The following is a 19,049-nucleotide window of genomic DNA, read 5'->3' as shown; positions in this document are numbered from 1 at the left end:
ACATGAGAAATATAATTAAAACTGCTGTATGTTATATATGAAAGTTAAGAGAGTATATCCTAAGAGTTCTCATCACAGGAAAAAAAACCTTTTTTCTAATTCTTTCTTTTATTTTACTTATTATTTATTTAGTCTGTTCCCATGGCATGGTGGCATGCTGGAGTCCCCAGGCCAGGGATCAAACCCATGCCACAGCAGTAACAACTGCCAGATCCTTAACCTGCTGAGCCACCAGGGAACTCCCTTTTCTATTTCTTTAAGTCTCTATATGAGCTTATAGAAGTGTAGAGGTTCACTAAGCTTAATGTGATAATCACTTCATGATGTGTATAAATCAAATCATTATACTGTACACCTTAAACTTATACAGTGCTATTTGCCAATTATATCTCAACAAAACAGAGGAAAAAATATTTAAAAGTGAAATGCCAGGGAGTTCCTGTCGTGGCTCAGTGGTTAGTGAATCCGACTAGGAACCATGAGGTTGTCGGCCTTGCTCAGTGGGTTAATGATCTGGCGTTGCCATGAGCTGTGGTGTAGTTTGCAGACGCGGCTCAGATCCCTCGTTGCTGTGGCTCTGGCATAGGCTGGTGGCTACAGCTCCAATTAGACCCCTAGATTGGGAACCTCCATATGCCACGGGAGCAGCCCAAGAAATGGCAAAAAGACCAAAAAAAAAAAAAGAAATGCCAGGATATCTATTAAAAGACTTCAGTTTAAAACAGTGAAACATGTTGGCCTAGCAGTTAAGGACTTGGCATTGTCACTGCTGTGGCTCAGATGATGGCTGTGGCTCCTTGGGTTTGATCCCTGGCCCAGGAATTTCTGTCTGCCATGGGTGCAACAACAACAACCAAAAAAGTGAAACATATGACAAAATACTAAAATAATTATTAAATCTAGGTAATAGGTATATGGCATTTATTACACTATTCTCTCTATTCTGCACATTTATGATTTTCATATTAAGTATTAAAAGTATTTTTAGTATCTAGCACTTGTGAGGGTTTGAAGAAACAGACCATCCCATACATATTTTCAGTTGGAGTATAAATTGGTATAACCTTCTTAGCAGACAATTTAGACCATATAAATTTTATTTTTAAATATACACACCCTTTGACAGTAATTCTATTGTTAAGAATCTATTAATGACTGATAACACAAGTGTAAAGGAGATATTGTAAGGATGATTATAGCATTATTTATGATATAATTTTGAGATAATAGGGAAATGGTTAAATATATTTTGACAAATATTACATATTATTTATGTCAAAGAATACCATATTATTGTTAAAAGGAACAGTGTGGGTGCATATTTACTGTATTGGTTTGCTGAAGCTGCCATAAGAAAGTAACACAGATTGGATGGGAGGCTTAAACAACAGAGACCTATTTTCTCACAGTTCTGGAGTCTAGAAATCTGAAACAAGGTGTCAGCAGGGTTGGTTTCCTCTAAGGGCCCTCTCCTTGGCTTGTAAATGGCCGTCTTCTCCTGTACCATGATCATCCCTCTGCACCATCTGTATCCACATTCCCTCTTCTTTCAAGGATACCAGGCACACTGGAGTAGGAGCCACTGTCATGGATTTTTTTAAACTTAATTATCTCTTTAAAACCCTATCCAAATCTGGTCATATTCTTAGGTGCTGGAAACTAGAACTTCAACATAATGAAATTTTGAGGATACAACTCAGTCCATAACATTTACTGACATAGAAAGATGCTCATGTTTTGTTTTGTTTTTTAAATCTATTTACCCTGTGTTTATAATTGTTTAGGTTGGGAAAAAAAATCAAGGAGCAGACACATTCAGTATAATCTCCCTTTTTTTTCAAAGTTAAAAAACAATAAAAACAAAACCTCTAATACATGTTTATATGCAGTTTGGGGTGTATTGAAAACATTCTGGAAGGATAGATACCCAGCTGTTAATAATGGTTCCCTGGGAATAAAACTAGAGTTAGGAATAGAAGGGACAGATTTCCACTCTTTTTAAAAAATTTTTTAACAAATATGGGTTACATTTGTAATTGGAAATTTTTAGCTTAAAAAATACAGCTACAGGAGTTCTCTTGTGGCACAATGGGTTAAGAACTCAGCATTGTCACTGTAGTGTCTTGGGTCACTGCTGTGGCCCTAGGTTTATCCCTGGCCTGGGAATTCCACAAGCTGCAGGGTGAGGCCAAAAAATAGTAATAATAATATAACTACAGTATAGACCCCCCTCCCTCCAAAGGAAAATATATTCTTCATTGAAATAAAGTGTCCCTATTGAAATGGGGGTTAGGGGCTGGTATTTAATCTCAGGTAGATTAACAAAGACACGAAAATGAGAAGAAAAACAACTAAAACTGAGGCAAACTACGAATAACATAAAAGAGAATGAAAAAGTATTGTTCTGATATTGACTTTGATAATTATGTAAATACAGGATTAAAGCTGTCTTTGCAACACTTGAGGATTTCATTAAACTAGTAGAATCAAAAGCAGAGTTCACCTTTCATCCAAATTTGCAGCAAGTAAGAGCAAAAACTATGTGGTGAAAAGAAAAGAAAAGAAAAGAAAGAAGGAAAATAAATATTTCAAAATTAAATACATAAATAAAGAGAAAATTAAGAGATAAGAATTACGGTCATCTACATAAAGAAGAGTTAAATTTATTGAGTCCTATGTGCCTGGTACTGAGCAAAGGGCTCTACGTTGTGCAGATCACAGAATCAGCCTGCAAATCTTTCTGGTGTTTATGTTTGAAACAAGGCTGAGCCCTGAGAGAACCCTGTGCAGCTAGCAACAAAGATCTTGGTTAGAAACCTCAAGGAGGGGAGTTCCCATTGTGGCGCAACAGAAACAAATCTGACTGGGAACCATGAGGTTGCGGGTTTGATCCCTGGCCTCGCTCAGTAGGTTGGGGATCCAGCTTTGCCATGAGCTGTGGTGTAGGTCACAGACGCAGCTCAGACCTGGCATTGCTGTGGCTCTGGCGTATGCTAGCAGCTACAGCTCTGATTAGACCCCTAGCCTGGGAAACTCCATATGCCATAGGTGCAGCCCTAAAGGGACAAAAGGAAAAAAAAAAAAAAAGGAAACCTCAAGGAAAGGAGACTTTCAGTCTCCTAGTCTGGCAAGACTCCCTAAGCTGTTGGGGAGATGGGGAGAGGTGGCAAGAATGAGCTCTTTGGTGCTTCTGGGCAAGACCACAAGCCCTGATAAGGAGCTCTAAACAAGACCAGGATGCAGCAGAAGGTGCATTTACCAGGGCCCAGCTGTGTACAATTTGTCCTAACTCCCCCTGATTCCTTGATCTCAAGAAGTGGGAAGGGAGAGACCCTGGATGACCAAGACGGTCTGTGTCTGCCAGCTCAGAATGAGGAGCTTGAGGTCAAAAATTAAGTTTTAGAAAATAAAGTGATATTTCTTGCCTGTCTGAATTTTCATTTTGGCTCTACATACCCTTCTAATTCTTTTACAATCCTATTAACTTCATTTTAAAGACAGGAAAGGGCTTTTTAAGGTTAATTTCCCTAAGGTCACAAAACTAGAAAGTACCAAAACTAGAATTCGAATTTGGGTCTCCCTGGCATTGAAGCCCTTGATAGCAATTACTATATCCTGCCTGGGATAGGTTTTGCCATCTCCCTACCACCTGTACCCAATCCCTATTCCCAAATCTTGCTAATTTAAGCACATGCCCTATTCCAGAAAGCCACTATTGAGCATCCCCTGTCCCCAGGTTTAATTGGCCCTCTTTGGGCCTCCCAAAATCTCCTAACCGCATCCCATCACAGACTGTACTGTATTTTAGTGATCTCTCTATGTGCTTATTCTCCTTCACTAGACTGAACTTTTGAGAGCAGGAATTAAGTATCTCTAGTGCCTGACACATAGTAGGTGATTTGTTTCTACAACAGAAGAATATCACTTATATTCAATTGTCTCCTCACTAAACAATACATCTGGGAGTTACCTTTTGACTCAGCAGGTTAAGGATCTGGCATTGTCACCCCTGTGGCTCTGGTTACAGCTATGGCATGGGTTCATCCCTAGCATGGGAACTTCTGCATGCCTCAGGCCTACCAAAAAAGAGAATACCTCTGGTTTTGTGCACAACTAAATCACTGAAGCCTACCACAGTGCTTGACACAAATTAGGTTTTCAATAAATATTTTTGAATGAATGATTCTATATGTACTCTCTATCTACTATGACTCTGAGTCACATTCCAAGAAAAAGCTTCTTCACATTCTTTTCCTTATAATGACTTACTGTTTTAAATTATTTCTACCCTTTGACATTTTAAAATTTGTCATCACTTTACCATTTTCATCCTCACATGAAACACGATTTCCAATATTCAAAAGTGTGAGATTTTCATTGTGTTCTATTTATCCTATCACAAACTGCGAGCATTCCTATCAACCTCTTCCACTTTACTAGAACGTCATTAATCAGGGGGAGGTACTTAGAGGTGAAGGGAACAGTTAGCCTCCAATTGACAAGCTTGCTCTTCTCTGGGGTTATTGCAAAGTCACACGTTCCTGGGTGTGACCTTCTCAGGACATAATCTCCTCAAGGGCTGAATTGATTAGACTATGACTATGACCTATTAAATTAAAGGTGTGGCATAATGAAAGAGTTAAAATAGTATTTTCTATGCAAGGTTGTGATCTTTTTTAAAATATATGATATAGGCTCTCATAAGAGAAACAGGAAAACACGTCCCAAATTACCTTCCTAGCAGTTAGCCTGGATTGACAGTCCCACTGAACAAAGGAAGGAACCAAACACTCCTTGAGACCTATGTTTGCAGCCCGAGCCGGTTCCCCTCCTATGGGCGGGGCACCCGGAGCCTCCGGGACCCAGGGGGAGGGGGCGGGGTGGGGAGGGGGCGGGTCCAGGTCTCAAGGGGCGGGGCCACGGCGGGCGAGAGGCAGGCTGGGAAGCGGCGCCATATTGGCGTCGGCCGCGCTGTATTGTCATAAATAGAGCCGGTTTTGTGGTGTTTTCACTACTCGGTTGGATGCCTCGGCCGTAGTAAGTGAGAGAGTAAGAGAGCGAGGAAGCGAGCTGCAAACGAGCGGAGGAAAGTGGACAGGAGGAGAAGGGAAGAGCAAGAACAGGACTCCAGAGCGAAAGGCACTCGCCGGTGAGGGGGACGCAGGAAGCGATGAAAGAGATGTCTGCGTAAGTGTTGGGGGGCGGCGGTTGGGGGAGAGGCAGAACGGAGTGGGCAGGGATGGTCGGCCCGGGATCCCGCTTTCGTTTCCTGCCCCCGCGTTCTGGCCGGAGCACTGCAGGGTGGTCTCCTTCCCTGCACCCGGCCGGTCGACAAGGGCACCTCCCTACACACTGGGCGCTCACCTGGCACCCTTGCACAGACTCGGGGACTCCAGGAGACCCCCATCTGCGCCTGGCTGCCCCACCTCTGAGGACGCCCCCAAATGAGGTTGCGGCGGGAGAGAGGCTCGTGTGTCCGTAGGGAGAAATTGTCGGTCACAGTCCTGCCCCCAGCACTGTCTGAGCCGGTTTCTGCTCCAGTCTGCATTGGCGCAAATACCATCCCCCTACCTCCTCCTCCTCCGTCTTCATGACCTGCGGTCTCCAGGTCTTCAAGAGTGAATGACCTACCCCAGCCCATGGGTTTCTCTTTAATAAAGGTTGTGCTGTTTTCACCCTCCCCTGGCCTCCCCACCTATCCACCGTGCATCTGCGGGTCTCTTCCTCCTGCTCATACTTGGGTAAGTCAGAAACGGTGTCCTCCTGGCAGGATTTTAAGCTTTTGACATTTTGGTTTATTAGGAAATAATTTGAACATACAGAAAAATGCAAGGAATAGCATAAGCAGCATTTGTGTAGCCACCATCCATCTCTCCCCAAACATAACGTGCTGTGTGTGTGTGTGTGTGTGTGTGTGTGTGTGTTTATACACATCTTTATTTAAAAGAAACCAAGCATAATGAGTATATCTGAAGGATTCTCCTACCCCCTCCTCCTTTGGTCCCATTCACCCCCTCCCCCAGAGTTCCCCACAGTTCTGAATTTTATGCTCATTGCTGCATTTTTTTTTTTTTTTGCTATTGCTATACATGTATGTTCCAAATTGGCATTGTTTTACTTGTTTTTAAGCTTCATATAACTAGTATCACACTTGTCATTCTGCAGTTTCCATAGTGAAACATAGTATCTTTGAGATTTGTCCATGATAATGTTTTCAGCTCTAATTAATTCATATTAACTACTGTATTGTATTCCATTGTAGGGATAACACCCTAATTTAGTCCTTTTCCTGTTGGTGATTGTCTTATTTCTAAGTTTTTAATGTTAACTGTGGTAGTGAACATTCTTGTACATGCCTTTTGGTACACTTGAACTAGAATTTCTCCAAGGTGTTTACCTATAAGTTAAAATGATGAGTTGAGGGAAATGTAGGCTTCTGTTGCTTGCTTTTGTTTTCCTGACTAGGTGAGGGATGTTCAGAACCATGGAATTGGAATTTTAGTGCTAGTAGGCCCCTTGATGATCAACTTTCTCAGCATAGAGATAAGAAAGTGGGACCCAAGATTCATAGTTGTATCCATCTAAATGAAAACAATTAACTAGAGTCATAGACTGTGGCGGCTGATTCAAGCAAAGGATGTTAATGTAGGCTTCTCAGGAACAAACATAGTTGTGATTTCTTTTTAAAAGCTAGAATATTTCACAAGGACCTACTAAATGGGATGCTTTTGTTTCTTTCCTGAGAGGGGGAAAAACAAATGTTTTTACTTAGAGTTTTCTTTCAAGTGGCTGACTGCTTTTCAGAGATTGAATGTAGATGGTGCTTAAGTCTGCAGGGTGTAGTGAAGGTGGCCCTGGCCCAGCTCCCATTCAGGCTCTTTGCATTTGAGCTGAGTGGTATTGGCACAGTTGTCCTGATGCCAACACAGGCTGCTTTTGGCTTGAAAGACATCCTAACCATGAGAGCTTGAGGCAGTATGAATAGCCCTTCATCAACATAAACACAAAATACTCTTTTTTCCTAAGGGGGGGGAAGCACAACTGTTTATGTTAAGTAAACTTTTAAGGTAGTTAAATTAGTGGATTGAGAAATTTGATGTATCAATATATATTATGATGCTTTAATTTTTTTCTGCTGTTTCATTTTTCTTCAACAGAAACACCGTGCTGGACAGCCAGCGTCAACAAAAGCATTATGGGATCACCTCTCCAATCAGCTTGGCATGTCCTAAAGAAATTGATCATATTTACACACAGAAATTAATTGATGCCATGAAACCATTTGGAGTGTTTGAAGATGAGGAAGAGTTGAACCACAGGTATGTCATTTAAAAATGTGAAATATTTTACATTAAATTATTTAATTGTTAATTCTATAAACATATATCAAGTACCAATACAAAGGGATACAAAAATGACAAAATGAGAGAAAAAAAGGTGGCCACTTCTGGAACTTATATTTTAGTTGGAGGTTAGAGGAGACTAACAATTAGCCAAATAAAATAAATGCTACACATAACAAGTGCTGCTGGGAAAAATGAAGCTGGGAGTCGAGGTTGTCAGGGAAGGCTTCTTTGGCATTTGAAGAAAATTTTGAAGGTGAGGAAAGAGCTCTATGAGTTTGAGGAAAGAGTATTCTAGGCAGAATGCTTGAAGTGGGAGTGTAGCTGATACAGTTAAGAAATACATAGCAAAGTAGCCTGGGTGAGTGAAGCAGAGTGAATAAGAAGAGAAATGTGGGCTTAAAGAAAATGAGGTAGGAAGGAACTTGGAGGGAAAGGTCACTTAGGACCTTGAAAGCCATTATAAAGGTTTTAGCTTTTACTGAGATGGGAAGCAGTTAGTGTTTTGAACAGAAGATTGGCATGATTGACTCATGTTTAACACAGTCATTCTGGCTGTATTGTTGAGAATAGTATGAAGAGAGGTCAAAGCAGAAGCAGGGAAACCAGTTAGGAGGCTATTATAATAACCCAAGGAAGAAATGGTGGTGGCCAGAACTAGGGAGATTGGCAGTGAAGGTAATAAGAAGTAGTAGAATTCTGGACATTTTAATGGTAGGGTTGTTTAATGATTGTGGAATGTGAAGGGGGGAGTGGAACAGGTCAAGGATGATGCCAAGATTTTTGGTCTTAGCATCTAGAAGGGTGAAATTCCATTACCTGGGGAAGGCTGAGGGAGAAGCAAGTTTGGACAAATCAGGAATTCAGTTTTTCATGTATTATCTTTAAGATACCTAAACATTTTTTTTTTTTTGTAAACTGGATTTGGTTATGCTGTTAGTTGCAAGTTTGTTTTAATATCAAATTGCTTTTATTAAGTAAATTTTATAAACACTAGTCAATATATAATGTACTCATTTTTATTATCCAAACACAACTGTCGATGAAAGAATGCTAACCTCTATTATTACCACACTGAATTGATTTTATTCCATAGTAAGGCCAAGAAAGTTGACAGTTCAGTTGGCCTCTGCAGCCTTGTTGAAGGTAATTTTGATTTTTTTTTATTAGGCTTTTTGAATTTTGAAAATAGCTCAAAGAACAAAATACTATCATCACGTTTATCGTCTCTTTGGAACTCTTAGGAACCTAAGAATGCCAAAGAGATGTGCCATGTATCAACAGATGTGATAGCATTAGCACGTGTGTAATATGCTTTTACTCTAGCACCAACACAAAGGTACTGCCTATATGTTTAATTACTTTTTAAAATACTGTTTGTTTTTGGTGTTCTTTGTTTGTTTTAGTCTAAAGCATGTTATTTTTTATTATAGGCTGGTTGTTCTTGGTAAACTGAACAATTTAGTAAAAGAATGGATTTCTGAGGTCAGTGAGAGTAAGGTAAGGCTAAACTAAATTGAATTCATAGTTTCATTATGTCTTGGTCATTAGTCCTGGTAATAAGATACAGGATGAAGGAGTCGAGACTAATCAGAATACATTAAAACATGATTCTTTAATATACTTGGAAATGAAATGATCTAGATAGTTGAGGCCTAAATAAGTGAAGATTTACTCCACGAATAGCCAGTGTCTGACTACATGTCCACATAAATGTCTTGCTTGACTCACAAATGTCTTGCTTGGTAGTGGACCAGAATTTAAATACCTGAGATTTTACTTAAAAAGCAAGATTGCAGACTTCTTGTGAAATACCTGGTCTGGCAGCACTGGGCCTTGTCTTTGTGCAAGGCAGGAAGAGGCTTGAATGGAATTGGGCTCCTCCCCTTTAGGGCCTCATGGTCCCCATCATTCCTTGCTCTCTTTGACACAGCAGCTATCATTTATCAATCAGTGTCTTGTGTTTCTTACGTGTATACTTTCCTCACTTGCATACCTGCGTAGCCCCTGAGACATACGAGTTTGCATGCCCTAATTTGTAATTATTCAGCTTTTCCCTCCTGTGGTAGCTTACCTATTTTTCTTCTAAAATCGACTTCATTTTTCTTATACTTTGAATATAATTTAATTTTCATTTGTCTGGGAATCATCACTATGAATATTATTTTGTTAGCTGTAATAAAATGTCTTTTAGGACATGGTCAACTGAGTAATACTATTTGCCCCTTCGGTAAGTGGTTCAAACTGTGGTGTTTAAAATTTTTTTTTAATAGTTTGACATCTCTTCCTTAACAGCAATCAGCTGAAAGAAAAGAAAATCGTTTTCTTCCCAGTAATATGCATCAGTTTAGAAATTAGATAAACACCTGTTAGAATTCTTTCTTTTACAGCTTTTATTAGTTCTTCTGTACCTATGATACATGTATACAGTTGGTTCTTTTAAACATTGGGCTCTAAATAAGGTTATGAGGGACAGTGCTAAGTCTGTAGTCATTGAGTTTAAATAAATGGTCTTTATAGGATTTACTCAGGCTGCCAAGCGGCTGTCTGGATCATTTCTGAGCTCATAGCAGGGTTTCAATAGTGGAGGTTTTCAGTTAGGTTGAATTCTGAGCAGGTGAGATGCTAGTCATGCATAATTAAAAAAAAAAAAGTTTGTGCTTGTTTCTTTGCTACCAGATGTTTAACTCCTTAAGAAAAAGCCCTGTCTTATTCACCTGTACAACTGTAGGACAGAGCTCAGGCATTAAATAAATGTTGGGGAACCTGTTGTCCCTTTCTATAATCAGCTGGTAGTTGCTTTGAGTATGGAAACCAGATACACAACTTGGCTAGAATTATTCTAAAATCAGAGTAACAGGCTCTAAGACTTCTCACCACCTTTCTTTGTGAGGTTTTTGCTTGTATCCCTATTCTAGGATGCGTCAAGAGAAGTCAAGGTTTACTGTTCACAAAAGAGACTAGATTACTTTATTGAGAGATGCGCCTGATTTACTTTGTTGGGTTTTTTTTGCAACTAAAAGAACAATCCAGTAGAATCTGTGTTAAAGGGGTGTTTTTTTGGGAGGTGTGGTTTTTGGAGTTTGGGGGGTTTTTTGTTTATTTTAATTATTTAGATTGCTTTTTTCTTATTTTATTCACATTAGTGCTTTAATCTGCAGAAACAAGAAATTGGTTTCCATTTAATTTCTAGGCATAAAACCACTGTTAAAAATTGGAGACTTTACCACTGTTTGGCTTTTTTTATTTTAAGCAAAGGAAATAAAATAATTTTTAAATTGGTTTTAACAACTTCCTTCCTTTGCATAGAAAGTGACTGGCCATTTTCTATATCATTATAATTTCCTTTCATTTATGCGTATTTTAGTTTGAAAAATGTCTGAAGGATTTGAGTTAGATCAGAGATCATTCATTTTAATATTCTACATGCAGTTGGAAGATTTAAACTTTTTTTTTTTTTGCTTATACCTGGGGCATGCAGAAGTTCCTGGGACAAGGGTTTGAACCCGAACCACAGCACTGACAACACCAAATTATTAACCACTGACCGCCAGGGTATACCATGGAACATTTAAACTTTAGTCTAGAACTCCAAATCATTTTAGTTAAATGCTATAGTTTGTGGTGAAAATATTTTACTCTATGTTTCGATTTATCACTTTCTCATAAATCATGGAGGAATCATGCTTTTCAAAGTAGGAAGGTAAACAAAAAGGAGTTTCTCTATTCTTTTGATTCATGTTAGTCATCAACAATTTTACTAACTTTTCTAGTTTTAAAATTATTTGTGGTATTCTTGAAACATTCATATTTGTTAAACAGGAAGTAACAGAATATCCTGTTATGCAGATATTTTTATTCAAATTAATTTATTTAAATTAATTAGCAGATATTATGGGACTAACAATAGGGAAGAAAAAAGTCAATAAATGTAGCATAAGAGAGGTTAGAGATAACAGTAGAGGAGCAAAGAAGGATAAAAAGTTTGTTTTAAGGGGGCTGGATGATCAAAGAAGGCTTCATGAGGGAGTAGAACTTGAAGTGAACTTTGAAAAATAGATGGTATTGAGATACCCAGAGAGGATGGCAAGCATTTGAGGCGGGGAAAATGGCAAATGCAATGGAGAGGATACTGTTATGTCACGTTATGTCACATATTGGCAGTTGGAGCTTCAGAAGGAAAGATCAGGAGACAGGCAAGAAAGATCCAAAAGAACATACTATGAGAATCCTTAGGATCTAAGGCTCAGTAGTCAGAGAAGAATGCACTGGCAAGTTTGGAGCAGAAGAGTTAGGCAATAGAGTAATTTAAGAATATCAGTGAGTGATAATAATTTTAAAAAATAAAAGAGGAAAAAACGGAATATCAGCGAGTGAATTTGTACAAAATAGAATAAGAAAATAAAGACTGAGGGCAAGGGGGTAGCTTATGAAACTATTTAATAGCCCAGAATGGTGGTGGGTGGGAGGAAGTGACAATGTGAGGGATATAAACTAAGAATTGGTAAGCCAGAGAAAATAATGACTTACAGATATGGGCAGTAAGGAAAATGAAGAACAGAAATAGAGATATACGGAGGGATAACTGGTTTATCACAGGAAGGATTTTTTTGCTAGGTTTCAGGGACGGATATTGATGTGGATTAGAAAGTCTGAGTGAAAATACCTGATGTACAGTTAGAATTGGCTCTAGAGAGAGGTTAGAAGTAGCTTTGTAATTCTGGTAAATTAAAAAGATAAGATCACGTCAAGAATGACCCCACTTTCTTGTAAAAATATTATAGAGCTAGAATTGAGATAAGCATATCTGTCACAAAAACTGAAGGAGAGATGGTATTAGTCAAGGGTATGATAACTGTAGAGAGCTGAAAATACATTAACTTAATAAATAAACACACTACTATATATAAAATAGTTGACCAACGAGGACCTACTGTATAGCACAGGGAACTATACTCAATATTCTGTAATAATCTATAAGGAGAAAGAATCTGAATATACCGAGCTGTACATCTGAAACTAATATGACACTGTAAATCAACTATACTCCAAAACAGACAAACAGAAATTTTGGTAGTTAAGAGTTCCTTGGTGACTGTTAAGAGTGATGGTGCCAAAGACAGGCAGTTGGAGGGGACAGGTAGGGTCAAGTGATAAATGTTTTGTTAAGATAGAGATGAATGCATGTATACTGGACACAAATTTGTTTTTCCTTTGGGAATACCTTCATTCAAGCTGCAATCAGAAAAGTTCTGAAGTACTTTTACAAATCTCTGCTCATCAGAGTTGACAAATGCAATATATATCAGTAGCATTTAGGCAATTTTTTTTTATTGAGGTATAGTTTATTTACAAGACTATTAAGTTTCAAGTGTATAACATAGTAGTTCATAATTTTTTTTAGTAGTTCATAATTTTTAAAGGTTATATTCTACTTATAGTTATAAAATATTGGCTATATTTCTTATGCTGTACAGTATATCCTTGTAGCTTATTTATACATAGTAGTTTATATCTCGTAATCCTCTACCCCTTTTGTACCCCTCCCCTCTTCCATCTCCCCGTTAGTTTGTTCTATGATTCTGTTTCTTTTTTGCTATATTCACCAGTTTTACTTTTTAGATTCCACATACAAGTGATACCATACAGTATTTGTCTTTGTCCATCTTATTTCGCTAAGCCTATTACCCTTGAAGTCCATCCATGTTGTTGCAAATGGTAAAATTTCATTCTTTTTATTTTATATATATATAAAATAAAAGGTGTGTGTGTGTATACACACCACGTCTTTATCCATTTATCTGTTGATGGACACTTAGGTGCTTCCATATCGTGGCTATTGTAAATATGCTGCTGTGAACATTAGGTGCATATATCTTCAAATTCATGTTTTTTTCCTCAGATATGTCCCTGGAAGTGGAATTGCTGGATCATATGATAGTTATACTTTTAGTTTTTTTTAGCAATCTTCACACCGTTTTCTACAGTAGTTGTACCAATATATACATGCCCACCAATAGTGGACAAAGATTCCCTTTTCTCCACATCCTCGCCAACATTTGTTACAGCATTTAGGCAATTTTAATGCTAAATAATTTGAACAGTTAAATGCCTTTTTAAATTGGTTTATTTTATTTTAGAATCTCCCACCTTCTGTTGTGGCTACTGTTGGTGGAAAAATTTTCACTTTTGGCTCCTATAGGCTTGGAGTACACACCAAAGGTAACTTATTTTCTATGTTTTACCTGAGAAGAACTTTCAGTAACAAACTTATTTGCTGTTCATAATTAGGAAATACAGAAGAGGAGTTACTGTTGTGGGTCAGTGGTAGTGAACCCAACTAGTATCCACAAGGATACAGGTTTGATCCCTGGCCTCACTCAGTGAATTAAGGATCCAGCGTTGCTGTGACCTATACTGTGGTGTAGGTTGCAGACACATCTCAGATCCTGCGTGGCCGTGGCTGTGGCATAGGCCAGTGGCTATGGCGTAGGCCGGCAGCTGCAGCTCCAGTTCAGCCTCTAGCCTGGGAAGCTCCATATGCCATGGATGCAGCCCTAAAAGGCAAAAAAAGAAAGAAAAGAAAATAGAGAAGAAAAAATGGCTCAGTGGTTAATGAACCCGACTAGTATCCATGAGGACGTGGGTTCAATCCCTGGCCTTACTCAGTGGGTTAAGGATCTGGCGTTGCCATTAGTTGTGGTGTGGTGTACGTTGCAGATGTGGCTTGGATCTGAGGTGGCTGTGGCCTAGGCCAGCAGCTGTAGCTCTGGTTTGACCCCCTGCCTGGGAGAGCTTCCATATGCCCTGGATATGGCCCTAAAAAGCAAAAAAAAAAAAAAAAAAAAAAAAGAAAGAAAGAAAATAGAGAAGAAAAAATTCCTATTATCTCATTACTCAGAGCTATTCAGTATTAACATTTTTCTATACTCAACATCCTTTCTTCTATACATATGTTTGTGTATACAAAAAATATAGTATATACCTAATAAGCTCTTCTTGATAAGAAATACTTGGATTTGCAGGGGCTGACATAGATGCACTTTGTGTAGCTCCGAGACATGTGGAGAGATCTGATTTTTTTCAGTCTTTTTTTGAAAAATTGAAACATCAAGATGGCATTAGAAACTTAAGAGTAAGTATCCTCTGTATCTAATTCATTAATAACTGTAAAAGCTAGGACTTATGGTTGGCATAGTTCTTAAGTTCCTGTATCTTATTAAAATAACAGATAATGATTAAAAACATGAGCTTTTTAATTATGCAGACCTGGGTTGAATCTAGCATCTACCACATATTAACTCAGGATTTCAGTCTCTGAGTCTATTTCTTTAGCTATCAAATGGAGAGGTAGTGATAACTTTCTCATAAGGTTTTTTGGAGGATTGATGAGATAGTTGATATACATCATTTACTATAATATCTGGTAAATGGTCGATGCCTATCAAATGGTGGCTGCTATTATGTATAAAGTTCAATTAGTAATTCTTTATATGTGTATATCTAGCCATTCATTTAGCAAATAAAATTTCAGCATCAGTGATTGATGAGATACTAGCCTTGGTCTCATAAATAAGTAGTGAGTAAGATATAGTTTATGGGAGGAAGGGATTGGGTATACTAAACAAACAGGTAGTTTTAATGCAATCTCATGTGCTTGTATAAGGTGAAGTTCAGAGGATATGAATTATTTGGGTATCTAGAAATGGAGAAGGAGGTTAAGAATTTGTTAGGTTGAGGAATTAAGGAAGGCTTGGAGAAACATTACTAAATCCAGACTGTATTGGGGTTTTCTTGTTTGTTTTATTTTGTGGGGTTTTTTTGTTTTGTTTTGTTTTTGCTTACTCATGAGATCTGATATTTTAATTTCTAACACTAGGCCTCTCTGAAAATAATCAGTTTTCAGGAGTTGCTGTTGTGGCTCAGCAGGTTACGAACCCAACCATAATTTATGTGAGGATTTAGGTTTGATTCCTGACCTCTTTCATTGGGTTAAGAATCCAGCTTTGCCACAAGCTGTGGTGTAGGTGTAGGTCACAGATGCTCCTCAATCGGGTGTTGCCATGGCTGTGGCATAGGCAGGTAGCGGCAGCTCCAATTCGACCCGCAGCCTGGGAACTTGCATATGCCAGAGGTGTGGCTGTAAAAAGGAAAAAAATACGAAAGAAAATAATCAGCTTTCAGTTTAAGCTTAACAAATAGCAAGTTCCCAGATGATAGCAGTTCTACCTGAATATTTTTAGGACGATAATAAGTTAGATAGCTACTGTCATGGACATTTTGTGTATCTTAAATAACACAGTCGCAAAATAGAAGTACTCACTTTCCTAGAATGAGAAACCAAGAAATTTTCACGTTTTCTATTGGGTTAAAATACAGATTGGGAGGAAAAACTATTCACATTTGGGAAGTATAGAGAAAGGATTACACCCTATTTATTATAAGTGTTTTCTTCTTTTGTAGGCTGTAGAAGATGCCTTTGTGCCTGTTATAAAATTTGAATTTGATGGAATTGAAGTAAGTCTTAAATATTTTTCTGACTTTTCAATTGAAGTATTTAACCCATATGGATTTTTTGTATTTTTTTGGTTCGTTTTTGTGTTTTTTAAAAATTAGGCTTACATAGGCGTGTATTTTAAGGAATCAAATACTCTAGTCATGGTGAGTCCTTCCTCACCATGGAAAATGAACTAGCCTCCATCCATACCCCCAACATTTTTATATACATCCTTCTCATTCCCGTGATATCCTAAAATAATCATATTACAGTTTCAGTTGGAGCAGTATTCAGGGTTTATGTTATTGTGATCTCACAAATAATGTTCAGAATTGAGCACGGTATGTGCTGGGTTACTAGTCTTTGCTGTGTGGCTTTTGTTTTCTTGGGAGTTAAATGTTTTGTGTTTTATTTGTTTGATTTTTGTGCTTATGACTTAATTCAAACTCAGTCTCTCCTAGTTGTCTCAATCTCCATTAAATAGACTTAGATTTCTCGGGTATTCTGTCATTATCCTCTTGAAATACTGTCTCACTGATTCTTCTCATCTGTTCTAATCCACATTGATTATTCTCCATGACTAGTAGACAGCTGTCATTCTGATAGTTTTCTTCACTCATCCTGGGATTTCCTTCTGCTTCTCTAGAGTTTTCTTCTTTCTTGGTTTATTCTCATTTTAGTGATGCTCATCTACCAGCTTCTTGAAAAAGAGCACATACTCTTGAGATCTTGAATGTTTAAAAACACCTTTATTCTGTTCTCACACCAAATTGATAGTTTGGGTGAGTATGGAGTTCTAGATGAGAAATTATGTTTCTCAGAATTTTGAAAGCCTTGTTTCATTGCCTTCTAGCCTCTGTACTCTATTGAGGAGTGTGATGCCAGTTTGATTCATCATCTTTTGTATGTGACCTTGTCTTTGGCCACTTGTGTGATTTCCCCCCTGTCCCCCCCCACCCTGGCAAATCTTCATAGTTGTAAAATTCATGGTAGTATACTTTGTTGTGATATGTGTCTTTTCAACCAAATACACCAAGACACTCAGTAGTTCTTTCAACTTGGAAACTCCTATCCTTCAGTTCTTGGAAATTGTATTAAATTCTATTGTGTTTCCTACCTTTGTTTTCTCACTGCTTTCTGGAACTTCCAACATTTGTATGTTGGAACCCCATCACTGCCTCTCTTTTTTTAACCTCTTCCCTCTCACTTATAACCACATTTTCATACATTGTTCTCCTTTTGGGGGTTTTCTTATCATCTTCTAAACTTTATCTTGTTTTCTGTTTCTGCTGTCGTACTTTTAATTTCTCAGAATACTTTTTATTCTCATAGTGTTCCTTTTTACTTATGAATTTATTTACAACCTGTCCTTACTTAGATCTGCTGAGTCTGTTACCATTTGCCCATTTGCTTTCCAGCCTTCATAATTTTTGCTGTCTCCTTTTATTCTCTGACTTAGTAGGTTATGCCTTTAAAAACAAAATTAAAAAAACAAAATTAAATTTTGCTGATGTTTCAGTGGGGTTTCAAGAGGGAATGAATGTAAACGTGTTGGATCTGCCATCTTTATCTAGAAATTCACACACAAGGGTTTTGCTAAAATTAAAATGCTTTCCCTTAATTTAAAAATTACTCTCCTCAAACTTTGCAGTGATTTTCCAGTGTGACATTGCCTGCATAGGCCTTGGAAGTTTTATAGAACTTCCCAGACTAATAATTAGACCTTTATGTACATTTTTGAGGTGGGAAGAGGGGAGAATGGACTAGAAGGAGAAACAGTAATATTTTTCTCTTTTTTTTCTTCTTTCCAAAGATTGATCTAGTTTTTGCAAGACTGGCAATACAAACCATATCAGATAATTTAGATCTAAGAGATGACTCTCGACTGAGAAGCCTTGATATAAGGTGTATTCGCAGCCTAAATGGTAAGCTTCTTAAAAGAAATCTCAGATATCTGCTTGAAAACAAAAACAAATAGAGATCTTTTTGCATAACTATGAGTATATTTTTTAAGGATTAGACTCAGTTAAAAATGGCATACTTTTCTTTATACAAATAATCTGATCACATTTAAGCATCTCAAAAAACCACAAATTTATTTAAAATGTTTATGTTTATAGTAGTGTTTCTCAAACTTAGTGGTCTCAGAACGCCTTTACATGCTAGACATTTTTTGAGAAGCTCCAGGATTATCTGTTTATGTTATATTTATCTATGTTTATCATAATAGAAATATAAATTGAGGGATTTAAGCATTTATTAGTTCATTTTAAAATAATAATAAGCCCATTATAAGTGAATGTAAATACATTTTTCTATAAGAATGTAAGTACATTTTTATGGCTTTTTTGTACTTTTTTAACTAATATTTGACTTAACACAGCAGAGAGATGTAAGTGACTGTAAATACATTTTTATGTAAGAATGGCTTTTGCATTTTTGTAACTAATATTTGACTTAATAGAACACAGCTAGATTGTTAATCTGCTTTTATAGTCAATCTCTTGTTAAATTTTGTTTTGAAGCATAGGAAGAAAATCTGGCCTCTTAAAGATATGTAATTGGAAAAGGGAGGCATATTTTAATAGCTCCTTCAGATAATTGTGGATATTCATTGATACTCCACCAAAACATGACCAGTGACATTTTTTTCTTTTCAAAACAACTTTACTGAGGTATAATTATATAAGATCCATCCTTTTTATTATTTTTGTTTTTCTCATTTTTTAAAGTTTTATTGAAGTGGGATTGATTTACAATGTAAAATCCATCCTTTTAAGGTGTACAGTTCAGTAGTCTTAGTAGATTCAAAGAGTTGTGCGCCACAGTCCAGTTTTAGAACATTTTCATCATTCTCAAAAGATCCTTCATACCCATTTGCAGTCTTTCGTTTTCCAACCCCCAATCCCAGGCTACCACTAATCTACTTTCTATCTCTATAGATTTGCTTTCTCTGGGCATTGTATATAAATGGCATCATAGTGGGCTTTTGAGCCTGGCTTCTTTCATTTAGCATATTATTTTTGAGGTTTATCCATGTTTGTAGCATATATCTGTAGTTTTTTCCCTTTTGGTTAAATAAAAGTGATCTTTTAAAGTATTAACTAGGTTATCAAATCTAAAATCATATTTAACTTTTTTGTACTCTGTTACATTAAAAATCTGTTGATCTGTCTTTTTTTTTTTTTTTTTGTCTTTTGTCCTTTTAA

The 19,049-nt window shown here is 37.3% G+C and overlaps 1 protein-coding gene across 2 annotated transcripts in view; it reads left to right on the top strand.

Annotated features, from left to right (window-relative positions):
• The window catches only part of PAPOLG (poly(A) polymerase gamma), a 38,975-nt gene continuing 24,785 nt past the window's right edge, over positions 4,860-19,049 (top strand). Inside the window, exons 1-7 of one of the 2 annotated variants that reach the window (XM_003125108.5) lie at positions 4,860-5,187; positions 7,158-7,319; positions 8,777-8,843; positions 13,484-13,565; positions 14,369-14,478; positions 15,807-15,860; positions 17,654-17,765. In XM_003125108.5, coding sequence (XP_003125156.1) covers positions 5,171-5,187; positions 7,158-7,319; positions 8,777-8,843; positions 13,484-13,565; positions 14,369-14,478; positions 15,807-15,860; positions 17,654-17,765 — 604 coding nt within the window. In that variant the 5' untranslated portion in view covers positions 4,860-5,170. The remainder of the gene's footprint in view (positions 5,188-7,157; positions 7,320-8,776; positions 8,844-13,483; positions 13,566-14,368; positions 14,479-15,806; positions 15,861-17,653; positions 17,766-19,049) is intronic. The other variant, XM_013996138.2, reaches the window with a different exon arrangement.

This window comes from Sus scrofa, chromosome 3 (assembly GCF_000003025.6).
Source record: "Sus scrofa isolate TJ Tabasco breed Duroc chromosome 3, Sscrofa11.1, whole genome shotgun sequence".
Taxonomy (NCBI): Eukaryota; Metazoa; Chordata; class Mammalia; order Artiodactyla; family Suidae; genus Sus; species Sus scrofa.
This window is presented reverse-complemented; position numbering and strand designations above follow the sequence as displayed.